Here is a 17,138-nt window from a genome sequence, read left to right on the forward strand (position 1 = left end):
GCGTGCTCGCCGGTAGTAATAAACGGCCAAAATTCTCATCACAACATAATAGTCAATAAAAAAAAAACAAAATAAAATATGTAATAGGCATATTAATTATCAATAAAAACATCAAGATTTGGCATTTCCATTATAACGAATATAAAAATAGGCCCTGAACATTATTATTTATTACATATATACAAAACTACAAAATCTCATTTGTTATAATTATAAGTCGTATTTATCGCGGATTATTTTTCTTTCCATTCGTTTTTGGGACCTGCAAAACAAAAAGAGTTAAAAAATCTTGGTCCATATTACCTAAAAGCTTTTTTAATTTAAAGTTTAATTTACATTATAATACATAACAAAATGTATGTAGGTACATGTCAAAAAATATAACTCAATATTAACAGGTAGTTCGCCCCGTACACTTACTTAATTGGACTTAACTGAACATAGCTGGCGTGGAGTGGGTGTATTTATACACCTTCGCTTTTCCTAGCCCTTCGAGGATACAGGCGTGATGGTATGTTATGAATACATAATTAATAAAATTGAGAATTTTGCCAAATTATAAAATGCTAATCTAGACATAAAGTTAAACTGAAATAATCACAAACTGATCTCAGTTTACTTTTGACTCAATTTTCGAATATTAATAACGAATTATGTTTAACGGAAATTTAATTCCAACAGCATTCTGAGGGTGCGATTCGGGCCGTTGCTTAGACCTGTCATGGTCGAATATTGTTTTAATTAGAATTATACATACACAATGGCCCCGATTCCTGGAGACACCGCCTAATTTTATTTTAAGTTATATCCGTCATTTTCATATCCGTCGAAAAGGAAAGGGACGGATGATTCACAGCTCTTAATTTTAGGAAGAATGAGTAAATGAATGTGTCGGATTATTGACTGATGTAAAATTTTTAGACGGTTGGTTTAGATTTGTGATTAAAATTGACGTGTGTTCCATAAATTTTATGCTTGTCGATTACCCGTCCCTTTCCTTTTCGGCGGATAAGAAAATGACAGATATAACTTAAAATAAAATTAGATGGTATTTACAGGAATTAGCACCAATAACAGGTTTACCTTCGTCGTAGTCCTCACGGGAGGACACGAGAGTGGGCGCGGAGTGCGAGGCGAGGGCGGGGCGGCGCCACTCGCACAGCCCCACGTGGCCCAGCAGCACGGGCCCGCGGCGGTCGGCCGCGCGGCAGCCCAGCCACGTCACGCGGCAGCCCGCCAGCGGCACCACGAAGTAGCTGCGGACGGCACACCACGCTCGCTGCTTGCACGGCTGTATTAGACCCTCTAGGGCGGGCGAGCAACCGCCCATCGTAGGATACTAACCACAGATTTACGGACAGTAATCAATGCAAAGGAGAATGGGCGAATCTGGTCCAAGAACCTCCACTGATGAGACTTATATGTACATAAACTGCCTATATACGTCCCACTGCTGGGCACAGGCCTCCCCTCAATCAACCGGAGGGGGTATGGAGCATACTCCACCACGCTGCTCCACTGCGGGTTGGTGGAGGTGTTTTTACGGCTAATAGCCGGGACCAACGGCTTAACGTGCCCTCCGAAGCCCGGAATCATCTTAATTTTTCGGACAATCAGGTGATTCAAGCCTGAAAAGTCCTTACCAAACAAAGGACAGTCTCACAAAGTGATTTCGACAATGTCCCCATCGGGAATCGAACCCGGACCTCCAGATCGTGAGCCTAACGCTCTAACCACTAGACCACGGAGGCTGGTGAAAGAAAACATACTACGAGTACATTTGCTCCCGCATTCTAATCATGTTAAGTTTCATACAAAAGTGCCCATTGTCATTTCTTCCTAATAAATCATAATAATGAAAGCAGGTAGACAGACAGTCATAAACCACTCAGTAAATGTACGTCGAAATGTACGTGGACTTACAACACTTGCCAGCCGTAGTGGTTCTGCAACGGCATGTAGAAGCCGGGCTCGTGCAGCAGCAGGTACGTCTGCAGCTCCTTGAACTCGTCGGAGCCGGGCCGCTCCGGGTAGCGCGTCACCAGCCCCGGCGACGGGGCCGGACTCGCCACTGGCATGCGCCGCCCCACTGCGTACAACACGTGCACTTATGTACCCAGTTATGTAACCTTATAATGTAACACAACAGAACAGGAAAACAGAAATTACGGGTGAAAAAGGGTTGTCAGGGTAGAGCAGCTACGCGAGCTAAGCTCAAACGTAAGTCAGCTGTTGGTTGGCCGGTTGAAGGGCGCCGACAGTCGAACGGGTAGTAGAATAGACAGAGCCAGTACCGAGCAGCGCCCGGCGCCGCTGCTGCGCGGCGTCGCGGGCGGCCAGCCACAGGCTGAGCGCCTGCTGCGGCGCGCGCGCCAGCGCCTTGGTCACGAGGCACACCACCAGCGCGTCCCGCACGGGGAAGTCGCAGTGGAACAGCCGCTGCGTGCGGTGCTGCGGGCTCACGTCGTCCGACGGGTGCAGCCGCAGGCAGCAGCCGCCGCTGTAGCTGTCCTCGAAGTACGGCTCCAGGCAGTCGCGCTCCTCGCGCACGAAGGCCAGCGTCAGCCGCGTCTTGTCGTCCTGCAGCCGCAGGCGCAGGTCCGGCGCCAGCCGCTCCAAGCTGGGCTCCGCGGCCGGCTGCTCCGCGGGCTCCTCCGCCCGCTGCGGGGGCTCCTGCGACACGGGCGAAGGCTCCTTGAATTCCACTTTAGCCTTTTTTAATTTGAGGATGTTTTTGAAGACGTTTTTGAACTTGGCGGGCTTGTTCAACGCGTCCTCGGAGGTCTGCGCGGCGATGACGATGGCGCTGTCCACCGGCCGCGGCGACTCCTCCCCGGGCTTGTTCGCCGTCTGCTCATCCGCGAGCTGATTCGCGGACTGGTCTTCGAGTTGGTACGCGGATTGGTACGCAGGCTCGGTGGAGAGGTCCTCGCAACTGGGGTTGCGGATGAGCCTGCTGACGCTGTCGAGCTGCTCGGGCCCGCTGAGGTCGAGGAGCGACTCCCGCAGCTTGAGGATGCCCCGCACGTCGCGCACGGCGAGGCGCGAGGCGCTGCGCAGGCGCGCGGCCGTGGACAGCAGGTAGCAGTGCGCCCCGTGCGCCCACGAGGGCTGGTAGTGCATGTGGCGCAGGTTGTACCACGGCGAGTTGCACAGCACCTGCGGGCACGGCCCGCGGGCTCGCGTCAGACGTCACGTGCAAAGCATTACTGTCGTCTTGACAAATATTTTGACCCATGCGAAGGTGAGGCTCACCTCGCCGTACATGCGGCGCTTGGTGCCGTGGCCCATGCAGAAGGAGGTCTGGAAGGGCAGCGTGGCGGGCAGGCGCGTGCGCAGGAAGGGCCACAGGCTGTCCCACAGCGCACGCTCGCGCAGCAGCAGGCGGCGGCGGCGCGGCAGGCCTCCGCCCCCCTCCACGCCGTGGGGGTCGCAGGGCTCCTCGTCGCCGCCCATCGCCTCCCAGGTCCACGCCGGCGCGAAGATGGCCACGGAGCAGTCGTACGAGTGCACCAGCTTCAACGCCTGCCCACCGACATTACGGTGACAAACAGAATGACATTCAAACTTACTAATTACGATGAGAACTTACAGTTGTAGTGTAAAGCTTGGACAAATTCTATACAAGTATAATTATGTCGACTGAAAAAGGTGCTGCCTTTTGTTTTGTTTTATTATTATTGATCCCGCGGGTTGATCCCCACATACCTTGGAAGTATCGCAAGTGCTCAAAAATAATAAAAATACAAGTATCTATTAAGTATCTACTGTACATCTGTCGTGACAACTTAACAGAGACTCCGGGCGTCAATCTGCCCATTAATCATTGTGTACGGTTCCACAGTGGCGGCACCTGCTGCGTGTTGAACTGCCCGCCGCCGTAGAAGTTGCGCCCCCACACGTCGACGCCGACGTACAGGTCCCGCCGGCGGGCGCCCGCCGCCGCCACGCTGGCCGCCACGTCCGCCTCCGACCACGAGTAGTTCGTGAAGAAACCGTCGCACACGTCGAAGAATTGTCTTGAATTAAATAAATTGGGTAAATTATGAAATTCTGATAACTAAATAATATATTTTTTTATATTTGATTTATTTATGAACCACGTTTTGTGTGATTTTTGTTTTTTTATACAAATTCCATAGAAATTTCTTGTCTTGATGTCTAGTAAAAAAAAGCATAGAGAATTTTTCGTAGATACCTACCATATCTATAAATGCTATCGGTACATGTGATTTTTGACAAGAACTAGATTTGAATAACCTTTTCCGATGCGGGGACTGCAAGACCTTAAAAATTAAAATAAAATAAAAAAATGCAGACCTGGAGACTGGTGTATATCAGTCATACGTACTTGTTCTTGTGGTTGAGCTGGTTCTGCCAGCTGAGCGAGCCGTCGTTGATGACGCTGTCGTACCAGATGAGCAGCGCGCCCGGCAGCTCCGCGTGCAGCGTGCGGTGGAACATGGCCACGAACGACACCAGCCGCTCCGGCGCCGACACCTGCCCACACTGGCTTATTACCATCACAACCAAACAAACTCCCCGGCCGGAATTCACTACTTAGTAGGACAGGAAGTCATTTAACTTGAGTATTCATGATTTGTTTGAAAAGTACCACTTTTCTAGTGAACCTTGTTCTCAACGTTGAGCAGCCAGCCCTCAAACTTGAGCGTCTTGGCGATGGTGACGAGTGCGCTCACCACCGTCTGCATCTGCTGCTCACTCGACAGCACCTGGTTCCAAAACAAAGCGCCCTCCGTCCACTCCGTTATTATTGTTCCTAGAAATGTGTAAATATGAATATTTCAGACAGTTCAATACAAATCTAGATAGTGTAGTAACTGTTCTGATACATGATCATACATGCAACAAAATAATAAAAAAAAATATTTTGATTGTGTTGTTATTAAATATTTCAAACCCTACTTCTCAGTACTCTATACTTCTAGTTAGATATAACTACATAATAATAAAAGGTTTACACAGTTGTGTACAGAACCTGTTTTGAAAAGCCCAGTAAAACATACCAATAACCTTGACACCATGTGCATGCGCTACGTTGATCCAGCCCAGCGGCGGGATTGTGACCAGGTGGTGGCTGAAGTAACAGAAGATGTCCACACCCGACCAGTAGTAGAATGCATACGCGTTGTGGTCCCCGGTACCGTCTATAGCACTGCAACACAATAGTGTCACATATTTATTTATGTCTACTTATTTTCATTTATTTAATAATCAAAGCAACTAATTATAATATAATTTTAGTAATTATAATATCCAGTACCAAAATTATATGGCATGGGATGTATAAATAATATTATTATGTCTTCCCTTCATTGTCTGCTGCGATCCTTTAAATTGGGATTGAATGTTTAGCATGTAATATCTTTTTAGTAATATTGTGTTACCTGTCATCATGGTATCCGTTGGCCATGTCATGGCAGAGCAACGTGCGCGGCAACTGGTCCTCCGGGTGGCGCGGCGTCTCGTCCGCGTCCAGGTCGAAGTGACAGAAACTCTGCGGCTTCTCCAATGTAATCCCCTCGAAGTTAGGGTTCACTTCACTGTTCTTTATCAAGTACTTGCTGTGCGGCCTCAGAGGCTCACACAGCGTCCGCCACGCTGGCGGGTTCAGCATAAACTCATGAATGTCTTCTAATGTATCCAACGGCTTACACTTTAAGTCCAGCTGGTACCACAGCGCGGAATTAGCCTCACTCATCTTCACTTTCCTACGAGTATATTATTGGTTTTATGTAATATCAATTATACACAGAATTTTTATGTACTTACTTCATATTATATTACTTAGAGAACTCTCAAAGAAACTTTGTGTTTACGTTCATGCATATTATTTAGATCAGCTGATTGAATATTGACATATGTCCTTGAGATTGACAGGAACCATGGACAGGAGATCGTTTTACAGCAAAAGAAAATAATTTATTCAGCAAACCTTTCTCAAAATTGTATTTATCTTCCTTTTGTTTCGTTTTATTATATTATAATATACTATTTTATTTACTAATATCGCATTCACTGAAATATTAAGTAAAGAAAAAGAACACACGCTAAAACTTAACCAGCAATTTGTTCAAACTTCAACAACTATTGATAGGATACTAACTAAACTATCAACAGTCCCTTATTATTATTTATTTTGTTCCGGAAACTAGCTGGGAATAAGTTGTTCAATAGATAATAGTCGAAGTAGGGCGCTCGTGTCGTATCGTATCATATCGTATAACTATTTACATAGTAACTAAATACGTTCCTATTGTATACGTTATAGTGGGACTCTTAAACAACCTAAATTGATAAAGGAATCAGGTCATACGCTTCTGTCTAGTCTGTAGTGCAATGATATTGTGTGCCTTCGTAGTTCGTGGTTCTTTTTCAAATAGATATTTTACGTATGTCATAGTGATGAAACGAACATGCCCTTCCCCTTCCACCTGTGCCCGCCAAGCCGCCAGCCACCTGGCCATCACCTCATTGATCAGCTGTTTGTTTATCTGTCACTTCGAAGAAAACAAACTGTTTTTATTTTTATTTAATTATTCTTGTTTGCTATTGCAAAGATATTTTTTAACAGAAACCTCTAGATATTACTTATAATAAGAGAAATCCTGGTTTTGTAAGTACACAGACAGTTAACTATCGCTAATATTAATAATAGTGAAAGTAAGTACCTACTACTTTAATCACATTAATGTTATATTTCCCTAATATGTTTTAGTTATGTGAGTGTAAAAAACGCAAAGATAATGATGAGGATACGTGTCGCGTGTGTCATGAGCGTATGAGTGTGGTGCGCAGAGAGCCGGCGGAGCGAGGGCGACACAGATGGCCAAGCCGTCGGCGCTGAGCCGCGCGCTGGCGCTGCCGCTGACGAGCTGCATCGCGGCCGCGCTCGCGCTCATCACCGTCGTGCAGTTCTTCGCCACTAACGGCACCTACAACTACTCCTACATTCCTTTGTCCTCATTAGAAACTGAACTCTATAAACAAGTTAATCCTAAATTAGTCTTAAAACAAAATAAGCCTACATGCAACTATGAAGAGATTGTGAAGAGGACAGACAGTATTAATAACTGGGAGGTACCAGAGAAGTTTGACAACTTCTCCCCAGCAGGGATTGTAAACGGAAGCTACACTCCCACAGACTGCAACCCACAATTCAGTGTTGCCATACTTGTGACCTACAGAAATAGGCAAAAGCAATTAGATGTATTTTTGCCTTATATGCATAACTTCTTAAGAAAACAAAATATACATTACAAGTAAGTTCTAATCAAGTAATAAATTTAATGATTTTGGTGGAACATATTTAGCAAAAGCAGTAAATAATGCAAAAGAGCATTTCATATAATAACAAAAATTTTACTATATTTTCAGAATCTATGTCATAGAACAGCAAGATGAGAAGCCATGGAACAAAGGCACTCTATACAACATTGGAGCGAAGTATGCAATAGCAGAGAAGTTCCCGTGCCTAATACTACACGACGTAGACCTGCTGCCACTATCATCGGGCACGCTGTACGCGTGCATGCGCGCCCCGCGCCACATGAGTGCAAGTATCGACAAGTTTCGCTTCGTGCTGCCCTACCCTGAGCTGGTGGGTGGCGTGTTGGCCGTGCGGGCCGACCATTACACGAGGCTCAACGGCTTCTCGAACCGGTTCCAGCACTGGGGTGGCGAAGACGATGACTTCTATGCAAGGATCAAAGACGAGCAGCTTGGCGTCGTTAGGTGTGTTTGTTCGGCTGACACTTTCTACTTGACATCAATATATATAAGGGTAACCAATGGACTAAGGATAAAGGGGGCAGGGGCCTGTGTGGCACAATTATACGGGCTTATTATGTCACTAAAATTGGCCATATTGTGATTGTTGCTTGTAATAAAAAGTGGTAATGTATTTTGTACCCGCAGGTTCCCGCGCCAGCTGTCGCAGTACACGATGTTGGTGCACCAGCAGGAGCCGGTGAACGGCGACGTGTGGCGCGTGCTGCGCGACAACCGGCGCCGCGCGCATGCGCGCGACGGGCTCAGCAGCGCCGCCTACGACAGCGTCCGGCTCGCGCCGCACCGCCTCTTCACGCTGCTCGCCGTCAAGTTATGATTCACGACACATAATGAAAACTCTGCTCTAGTCCATCTCAAAGAACTTTAATCTGAACTGTAATTGGTACTTGCGACAATTCTGCGAAACGGGATTCGCTTCTCGCTAATTATTACACCTAATGAAAATAAAATCACATATTGGGATAATATGCAGAAACACATCTTCAAAAACCAAGGTAATCATAGCATAAGCTCACGACTATACATATAGTCTGAATCCAATTGTATCCCAATAGAGTAGTCAGACTATATAGTTATGAGGTACCTATATACATCGCAACCCAGGTATTCATAATTATTTTTATTTAAAACATATAAATAAGTCTCACTAATTATTATTACTACTAACTACACTTACACTACTATTTGTATTCATTTATATTATGAAACATCTCCCTCCAAGGTGTAGTGAAGAGATTTTTGTACAAGAAGTTAATATAATACTTAGGTACCTACTTTCCTATTTAATCAATATTTGGTACAACTAGCTAGGGAACTGTCTCCAGCCCTTCCTCCACTCTGGTCTTCCACAGCTCTTTGCAATTTCTTCGGTGTCACTTTGTGTGCGTTTTCTTGTCTCGTACGTACGAGTACGAACATCCTGACCTTCAAAGTACTATGAGAACGCGCTCACCGGCTGCCAGCTGGGCGTCGTAGAAGTGTTCGTAAGTGTACGCACGAATCGAATTCGTACGAAAACACATTTAAAGTGAGACCAGTCTTACTCTCTTATTCCCTGCGCTCGTACAGTACTGAAGACTTGTTCTATTTTCGACTTTTATAGCTCCTCTACTTTTCAAGAAATTAGAAAGATGATTATTGCCAAAAATCAATTTAGCATATAGGCAAGCCAGAGAGGTTCCAAACTTATTTAAGTAACTACTATATTCTTTCAATTCATAGTTCTATTTATATTGTAATGGAATGTATTGTCATAAGACAGTGTAGTGGTACATGGGTAAGTTATAAAATACGTTTAAGGTAGGTAGCATGCATGAGTGTCTGATTCGGGAAGATCTCCTTTTGACGTCATCTTTGTGGATATAATAAAGGTCTGGTACTTAACAAAAGTTTTATTAATAGTTAGTAATTCATAACTTATTTAGTCAGAAACCGATTCATATCAATGTGTCACGCATGCGCACTGCGCACTAGGAAGTACTTCATTGTAGTTATTGTTAACTTGATATCGAACGAGGTCAGCGGCACGGGAAAAGTTGTACTTATACAAGTTTATTACTAAAAGTGATATTGAACTCGTACAAAAAGGAAAACATTTTTTTTGAAACAACGATACACAGTCGACAAGGGAAAATATCAACTGCGTGGATGGCGTAGGAATATTGTTGCATCTCAAAATGTGTAAGTTAACGTTACATCATCGTCGGATACATCAGGGATCGCTAGTATAGTGCTGGCTTCATGTCATCTTTTTAGGCAACTGACGGGCGAAACGCCAGAGCGACGACTTTTCTATGCGCATGACGTCGCGTGGAAGAAGTTAAAGGTCGTGTTCATCATCAGAGTGGTCCTCGAGCGTGTAGCGCTGCATGCGGCCCCAGTCCGGCCCCACCCGCAGCGCCACGGGCAGCCGCTCCAGGCCCACGCCTGCGCCGCACCGCTCCATCTCACGCTTGATCACGCCTGCAACCGCACACGTACACTACACGTTGTTGTTCTTGTCTGCAAACACTATCTGTTTGTTCCTTTAATTATTTATCTATTTAAATATATTATGCGTAAATAGTATTTTATGCAACAGTTGTATAAGAAGGGTCAAAAAATGCGAGTGGCGTGAGTTGCGATGTGAGCCTTGGCGAACATCGCAATAAGAGACGCCACGAGCATTTTTTGACCTAGTTATACAACGTTGCATACAATACTTTTTCTACGACGACGTAATTTTAACCGAAACACAAAAATTTTCCAATTTATTTTCCAACGCGCGGGAAAATGGCGGCAAATGTATACTTTTTTTTTATAGTATATCTATGGCACCAAACAAAGTAAAGGTGCCAGTTTCCAGGTCAAAAAAAAAAAACAACAACAATGCTTTTTTGGCGACATTATAGTACAGTTACACTTTGTAAACAATGCTTTTATAGGCCATAGAGCGTACACTTTTTCAAAGAGTTTAATTATGTATGTACTTATATTAGACTTTTTGGTTATTTAAATGCCAGATTAAAGTAGAGGAGTAGAAAAACATTTTTATCATAAATATGTGTTTATAAGTATGTGAGAGTAATACGAGTGAGACTAACGTGCAGCGGGCCGCAGGTCCCCCTCGGGCACGCGCCACAGCAGCTCGTCGTGCAGCTGCAGCAGCAGCTGCGCCCGCAGCCGCCGCTGCCGCAGCGCCGCGCAGCAGCGCCGCATGGCCAGCTTGCACAGGTCCGCCGCCGTGCCTGCCACACCCGGCCGTCGCCGGCACCACAGTTACTGGGCGTCCACGGCGGTGGTATCGCCATTCAATTGACAACATCATTTTTACTAAGGTGCCTTAAATCGAAAACCATTTCGAGATATTTCTATGATTTACACAAAACACATTTTTTCAGATTTTTTAATTCAGTAATAATAGAAATATATTGAAAAATCCACGAGGTCAGAAGAGGAAGGCATAATAAGTTCAGACCTTTACATAAAAATTATAAAAAAAGTAAATGTCATACATAACATGACACTTTATTTGCGACTTGTTTTAAATACGTATGCAAAGGTACTATTTAATATTTATTATACTGCCTTCATTCTATCAATGGCAGAATCCAATTTTCAAAAAATATTTTTTGTAACTTCTAGTGGAAAAATCTTGAAAAGAAAAAATACGTGTCTTCTATTTAAACAAGTACTTTCGAAATAGCACAAAAAAACCACGGCTTAAAAATTTGAAATGTTGTCAATTGAGGCGTTTGTAGTTAGCAAGCGGGCCATACCCTGCACGACGTAATTGAGCGCCTGCCGCCGCGCCCGCGCCCGCGCCGCGGCGTCGGCGCCGGCCCGGGCGTCGGCGCCGGCCCGGGCGCGGTCGGCGCCGACCAGCTGCGGCAGGCGCCGGCTGCGGCCGCACAGCGTGCGCACGCGCCCGCCCGCCGCCGCCGCGCGCGACCACACGCCCGAGCTGAATTTCTTCAATGATGGAAATGTTTCTACAAACATATTATTAACATTCGGGATATTAAAGGAGCGCGCGATTTTTCCCAGGTGTTTATTGGCGGAGAGATAGTGGGCTTAATGACGGCGTGAGGTGGCTATGGACCTGTACCTACCGATTAAGCAAGACGATCTACTTAACTAGCAAGAGACGAAAAATCAAAAAAATGGACGCTAGCTGGCAGGTTCGGCGGTGCGCCGGAAGCATGTTTTCACTCTTTAATTAGAGATACTGGTTCAATACGTTCCTGCCGACCGAGACGAACTGGAGTAGGAGCTTCTAGATTAATATGCGTCCCCTCCAGCTCGCTCACGCTTACGGTAACAAATCTATGGTAAAAAATAGCTGTGGTGTTACGGTGGAAGCTGCGCAGCGCGTGTGGCGCCGCGTGGCGCCCCCCCAGCGCGGCGGCCAGGCGGCGCGCGCCGGCGCCGTACAGCGCGGCGTACGCCACGCGCTTGGCGCGCGCGCGCTCGCACGCCGCCACCGCGCCCTGCGGCTTGCCCAGCCTGCGGGGGGGTGGCTTGTAGCGCGTGCTGGCCCTTTGTTTTGTTGACTTTTGGCCGGTACAGTGTTATATTGGACTTGACCAATCGATATAAACTCCCGGAGGCTTAACGAAGATTTGGTAGAGACAGGACAAACGAATAGTAAGCAGTATTTCATCCGGTACAAAACTTAAGTCCCCAGGCCTGAGTGTGCCCGAATGGATGCGAAGCGAACCTCGTATTAGGACGTCGACGAAGAGGATATTTGAACGTAGCGATACCGATATTAGCCTGAGTAGGTTTACATACACAACATAAACAGCCTATACACGTCCCACTGCTGGGCACAAGCCTCCCCTCAATCAACCGGAAAGGGTATGGAGCATACTCCACCACGCTGCTCCACTGCAGGTTGGTGGAGGTGTTTTTACGGCTAATAGCCGGGACCAACGGCTTAACACGCCCTCCGAAGCATGGAATCATCTTACTTTTTCGGACAATCAGGTGGTGGTGGTGGTGGTTTCGTATTTACGATATCGTATTTTCCGACAGGAAATCAATACTAATTTCCTGTCGAAAAATTCATGAAAATCTTAGTGTTCTTTTTAACCCTTTCACGAACAGAGACCATTGGTTATTGCGGTGGTTCATAATAGGTAGTATGACACCTTGGAATCAGAACGTCTGTAGAAGTTCTGTCCTTAAAAGTGTTAATTATATATGTATATAGGTGGAAACCTGTTATTGGCTTAGTTTTTAAGTATGATTTTCTTTTTGCTATAGTTGTTAAGAGCTGTTGGTCTCCCAAATATAAAATAAATAAAATAAATAAATTATTTTCAGTTCCATAATTTTCCGACGGAAAATAATACTTGATATCAAATCATGGTCTGCACTGCATAATCCTTCAAAGTTTTCGTTACAATGGCACTAACACCCTGTATAGTAATCTTGTTAAAAAATGCCACCATACGTAGAAGTAAAGATAAACTCCACACAGCGTACAGGTAGTGGCGGTAGCTCAAGCTGCATACTGCGTGGAGTTTACGTTTGCAGCAGCTGCAGGCAGCAGCGGGCACGCACCACAGCGCGGCGAGCGCCCGGAACAGGTCGCCGGCGGCCAGCGCGGCCGCCAGCGCGGCGTCGCCCGCGGCCGCGGCCAGCACGCGGCACTCCGCCTGCTGCCAGTCCGCCGCCAGCAGCACGTGCTCGGCGCCCGCCACGAACACCGAGCGAAGCAGCAGCGGCGAACGGGGACTCCACGTCGAACCTTCTAGATTATTTGCGTCTGTTACGATCAAGAAGAAATTAGAAAAGCCCGCAATCCGAGAAGAAGAGAAAACGAGTGAGTATGCACCTTCGTGGGCGGTGCCCGCGTCACCCGCGAGGTGGAAGGGCGCCTTGGGTATGGCCTGCAGGTTGGGCGCGCTGCTGGCCATGCGGCCGGTCGCCGCCGCCACCTGCTCCCTGCGCACATATTACGGTACAGTCCCGGCGGCACGCAGGTGCAGCCGCAGTAGCTGACGTGTGCCCGTGTGCCTACCAGCTAGCAGTGACCGTGCGCCCGCGCACGTGCTGCGCCACGCCCGCCACGTACGTGGCGTACGCCTTGTGCAGCCGCCGGTACTGCAGGATGCAGCCCGGCAACGCGTGCGCCGCGGACAAGCTGCGCAGCTGCCGGGAAACACACAAATATTGTGTAACAGGACAGCTCGACGTTGGAGCAAACATCCAACTAGAAATAACTGTAATGTCGACAATGAAGCACGAGGCCGCACGCGCGGGCACTCACCGTAGCCTCGGAGGTGGACTTGGCCCCCTGCGCCGCGGTGGCGGGCACCCGCAGCCGCAGCTTGCTGTCCAGCTGCAGCTCGTCGTACAGCAGCGCGCGCACCTACACATACACAAGCGTCACTTGCTGCGGGGTTCGCTTCGTATTCGCGGGTGACGACACGCCGAACTTTGGACAATATGTCTGATAAACTATATCATTATAGCAGAGTGGAGGTGGCACCTGCAGGGGCGAGGTGATCTGGAAGCAGCGGCCAGCGGCCGCGTAGCACGCCGCCTCCTGCCGCCGCATCTCCGCCTCCAGCACGCTTTCCATCGCCTTCAGTCGCTCCACGTCCACCTCCACGCCGCGGTGCTCCATCTCTGAACACAAGTGCACCTATTACGTGCGGTGTGACCACGGATATCTCTCCTATTAGTCCCGGCGACGGCGACTAAAATCATGAGCTTCAGTCGTCACAAAATCTTCATAAAAGAAATCAACACACCAGCAAGTATAGGCAGCAGAGGCATCTCTATATCGACAAACACGTCCCAGAGCTGGTCGTGGCGCAGCCGCGCGCGCAGTCCCTCGGCCACGGCCCGCAGGCGGGCGCAGCCGCGCGCCGCCTGCTGCCGCGCGTCGCAGCCCCGCTGCGGCCGCGCTCCGCCCCGCAGCGGCGGGTGCTCCGCCTCCAGCAGGCAGCCCGCTATCTGCACCACATGACGCCACCACACCCGCTCAATGACGTCCAGACGCAAGTGTCCTCCATATAAAGAGGTACCTAACTTGTTGTCAGAACCGTATTACTATTCCTTATTCTATACTCAGAGGATTTTAAACGATTTCCATGACAGACAAATCGTCGAGATAACAAAACACCATTATTTTGACTTGTGTAGTCTGAACGCCTTTCTATATGGATTGTAACTTTTATAATGGACTACATTATATGAAATACTTACTACTAAGTTTATATTAGGGTATCTACTTAGGTTATACTTATAGGTATTTATTGTATGGGTCTTTGTAGCGTGAAATAACTGGTTATAATTATTATAAGAACCCTAATTTCTTGCGTTCCTTATACTACTTATTCACCGTAGCTATCTAAAAACTCACCTTCGTGTCGATAATATTGAGTGTGGCGTCAATCTCCAGGTTGTATTTGTCCATCAAGTACATGAGGAGGGCTTTGCCATCGTAGCACACTGTAGTGTTGTCTCGCAGGACTTTCAACATTATCTCTCTGCATATGTGATAGTATGTACATGTAATGTATGTAAAGTACATGTAAAGTAATGAGTATGTACATTATCTAATGTACAACCAACCCAATGTCGTAGTGTCCAGTGCCCTTCAAGTAATAGAAAGTATCATCAACGTGCAACATGACTCCCTCCGGCAAGCAGAGGTCCTCAGTGTGCTGGCTGTTGAGCTGGTTGAAGCCATTACTGGAGAACAAACATACCTACGTTTACTTACATAATCATTAAAACTACATTTTGCGAAACAGAATAAAAACCACCTATAAAGTACGATTGTAACAATTTCTTGGGCCTTCAGACTACATAGAAATTGTTTATGTTGATCATGTACGCCGGCCTCTTCAACGGTGTGGACTTCATATGTCGTATCATTGTCTGTGGTAGGTTGGGACTTGATAGGCGCTACGAACTTCGGATTCCTCCTCTTCTTTTCTTTAACTTTGTTTTTTTCAGCCTCTTTATTCGCTGACGTATCTCCCTCTGAGGCTGCACCGGCAGTCTTGTCCCTACAGCTTCCAGGTTTGGTTGGTTTATCGAACTTCATAACGCCATCTTTATTTTTCAACTGCGCTTGAACTACTTTCTTAGTGCTTATGGCCACTTTTTCTTTAGTAATTTTAGGTATATTGAGTTGACGAGCCGACGGCACTGGTCGCTTCGCGCCAGGATACATCTCCTCTTCCTCGACCGTGTTCCTCGGATCGACGTCATTCAACCAGGTTGTGACAGTCTTGGTATATTTTTGTTTACGAAAGTTTTTCTTCGTCACTGCTTTGTCGCTTTTATCTGCAGCCCTTTTTACTTTTTTAGTAATTACATCCGTTACTTTAGATTGGTTGACCCGCTTTGGTTTTCCGATTTCATTCGCATTTTTTTGTTTTTTATTGATATTTGCTTTACAATTCCCCTCGTTAGTTTCGATTCTGATTTCATTGATAGATTGAACACTATCTTCCATATCTTTGACATTTTTTGATGCACTAATTTCAGTAATTAATTCGGTATCAAACATGTCATTCCACTGGACATTGTCGGATATGTTACGATATCTGTCACACATTTTATTTGTGATATTGTCCTCAGTATTAAAGTCGGGGTTTTCTTCATCGTAAGATTTATAAATGTCAGCCTGGCTATTTATCGGATTATCATTAACATTTTGATTGTCAATGGATGTAATTAAATCACCTCTTGTCAATCTGTCTACATTAGATATTAGAACAGTGTTTTCAGTGAGCTCGTGCTCTGCGGACTTATGTACGCGCTGTGTGTAGTAGCGAGGCGGAGCCGGCGGTGGCGGCAGCGACGGTGGAAGTGATAGCAACTGTGGTGGCAGTGACGATAGCGGCGGCGGCGGTGACGTGAGCGGTGGTGGCAGTGACAGCGGCAATGACGACGGTTGGATAGGCCGCTGCTGGTGCTCATCAACAGAACTATCTTTGTCTCTAAAATCCATAAAATCTGCGTTGTTATTATTAAAATCACAAAAGCCTGCTGTTTGATTAGGTACACTGGATTGCGATTCTCTGAAGCTGCAACAAAATTACACTCTTAGGAAGGTAGTTTTTAATTAGAATAAAGAAATGTTAGAGGTACCTCGTCCTCTACGTGTGGTCGGCACAATACGTATTACTTATTCCTCTTCCATTAATTTCTGTGAGGCGTCATCTCAGTACGAACACCTGTCACACACATAGGTATCCTTCTTTACACAATCCATCCACATATATTTCCATTATTTTCTTAGGTCGTCCCCTACCCCTATATCCATCCACATTCATACTCATAACTTTCCTCGTTGGTATTTCATCTCGCCTCATTACATGCCCATACCATGCTAACCTGTTGCTCCTCAATGTCTCACTAACCGGAGCTACTTTAAAAGACACATCAACGCAACTCACGCCCTTAATCGCCAACGGAGTGGGGAGCGTGTTACAAGTTACTAAAAGGCAATTTACAGCCGCGCTCAGTGAAAGATCAACTTACGTTATTGTTTTGTTCTGTGCAGGATTGTAGCAATGATGTTGTGGTACTACAGGATTTTTGATCCTGTCTCGCTCTATAAATGTAACGGTAATACTTATGTTAAGTGCCTTTATACATGAGCTTCGTACCTAGGTAGGTATCTAATTACTTACCACTTATTTTAATTAAGTTTTTTAACACTTGTCGCCCAAAAGGTGATAAATGTTTATCATATTGGTAAGGATAGAAATTTCTGCTCATCATTAATTTAATATTATTGCTTTAACAAAATTGAATATTGGCGCGAAAAAGAAAGAAACTATGTATTTTTTTATTTATTTTTTTTGTTTTGGTTT

At 46.2% G+C, this 17,138-nt stretch overlaps 3 protein-coding genes across 4 annotated transcripts; 1 reads left to right on the plus strand and 2 right to left on the minus strand.

The window, feature by feature from the left end:
• Positions 1-72: 72 nt before the first annotated feature.
• LOC126368616 (uncharacterized) lies at positions 73-6,220 on the minus strand. 2 transcript variants are annotated; one of them, XM_050012676.1, is made up of 11 exons: positions 5,957-6,220; positions 5,409-5,732; positions 5,028-5,176; positions 4,632-4,780; positions 4,352-4,500; positions 3,854-4,019; positions 3,256-3,525; positions 2,295-3,159; positions 1,924-2,089; positions 1,084-1,256; positions 73-262 (listed from the first exon to the last, which is right to left on the minus strand). In XM_050012676.1, the coding sequence occupies exons 2-11, from the start codon at positions 5,720-5,722 to the stop codon at positions 234-236; spliced, it is 2,430 nt and encodes an 809-aa protein (XP_049868633.1). In that variant the 5' UTR covers positions 5,723-5,732; positions 5,957-6,220; the 3' UTR covers positions 73-233. The 2 variants fall into 2 exon arrangements, with proteins under 2 accessions (XP_049868633.1, XP_049868632.1); XM_050012675.1 differs by lacking the exon at positions 5,957-6,220 and having other exon boundaries at positions 5,409-5,933.
• A 121-nt stretch (positions 6,221-6,341) lies between these two features.
• LOC126368630 (beta-1,4-N-acetylgalactosaminyltransferase bre-4-like) lies at positions 6,342-8,291 on the plus strand. Its single transcript, XM_050012700.1, has 4 exons — positions 6,342-6,637; positions 6,740-7,283; positions 7,399-7,755; positions 7,939-8,291. The coding sequence occupies exons 2-4, from the start codon at positions 6,847-6,849 to the stop codon at positions 8,126-8,128; spliced, it is 984 nt and encodes a 327-aa protein (XP_049868657.1). The 5' UTR covers positions 6,342-6,637; positions 6,740-6,846; the 3' UTR covers positions 8,129-8,291.
• Positions 8,292-9,188: 897 nt separating this feature from the next.
• On the minus strand, positions 9,189-16,270 carry LOC126369085 (uncharacterized). Its single transcript, XM_050013377.1, has 13 exons — positions 15,146-16,270; positions 14,881-15,017; positions 14,669-14,795; positions 14,055-14,259; positions 13,790-13,929; positions 13,568-13,669; positions 13,319-13,449; positions 13,133-13,242; positions 12,781-13,063; positions 11,645-11,796; positions 11,070-11,282; positions 10,395-10,538; positions 9,189-9,774 (listed from the first exon to the last, which is right to left on the minus strand). Exons 1-13 carry the CDS (start codon positions 16,268-16,270, stop codon positions 9,632-9,634), a joined length of 3,012 nt encoding a protein of 1,003 aa, XP_049869334.1. The 3' UTR covers positions 9,189-9,631.
• Positions 16,271-17,138: the final 868 nt, after the last annotated feature.

The sequence above is a fragment of the Pectinophora gossypiella genome, chromosome 8 (genome assembly GCF_024362695.1).
Source record: "Pectinophora gossypiella chromosome 8, ilPecGoss1.1, whole genome shotgun sequence".
Classification (NCBI taxonomy): Eukaryota; Metazoa; Arthropoda; class Insecta; order Lepidoptera; family Gelechiidae; genus Pectinophora; species Pectinophora gossypiella.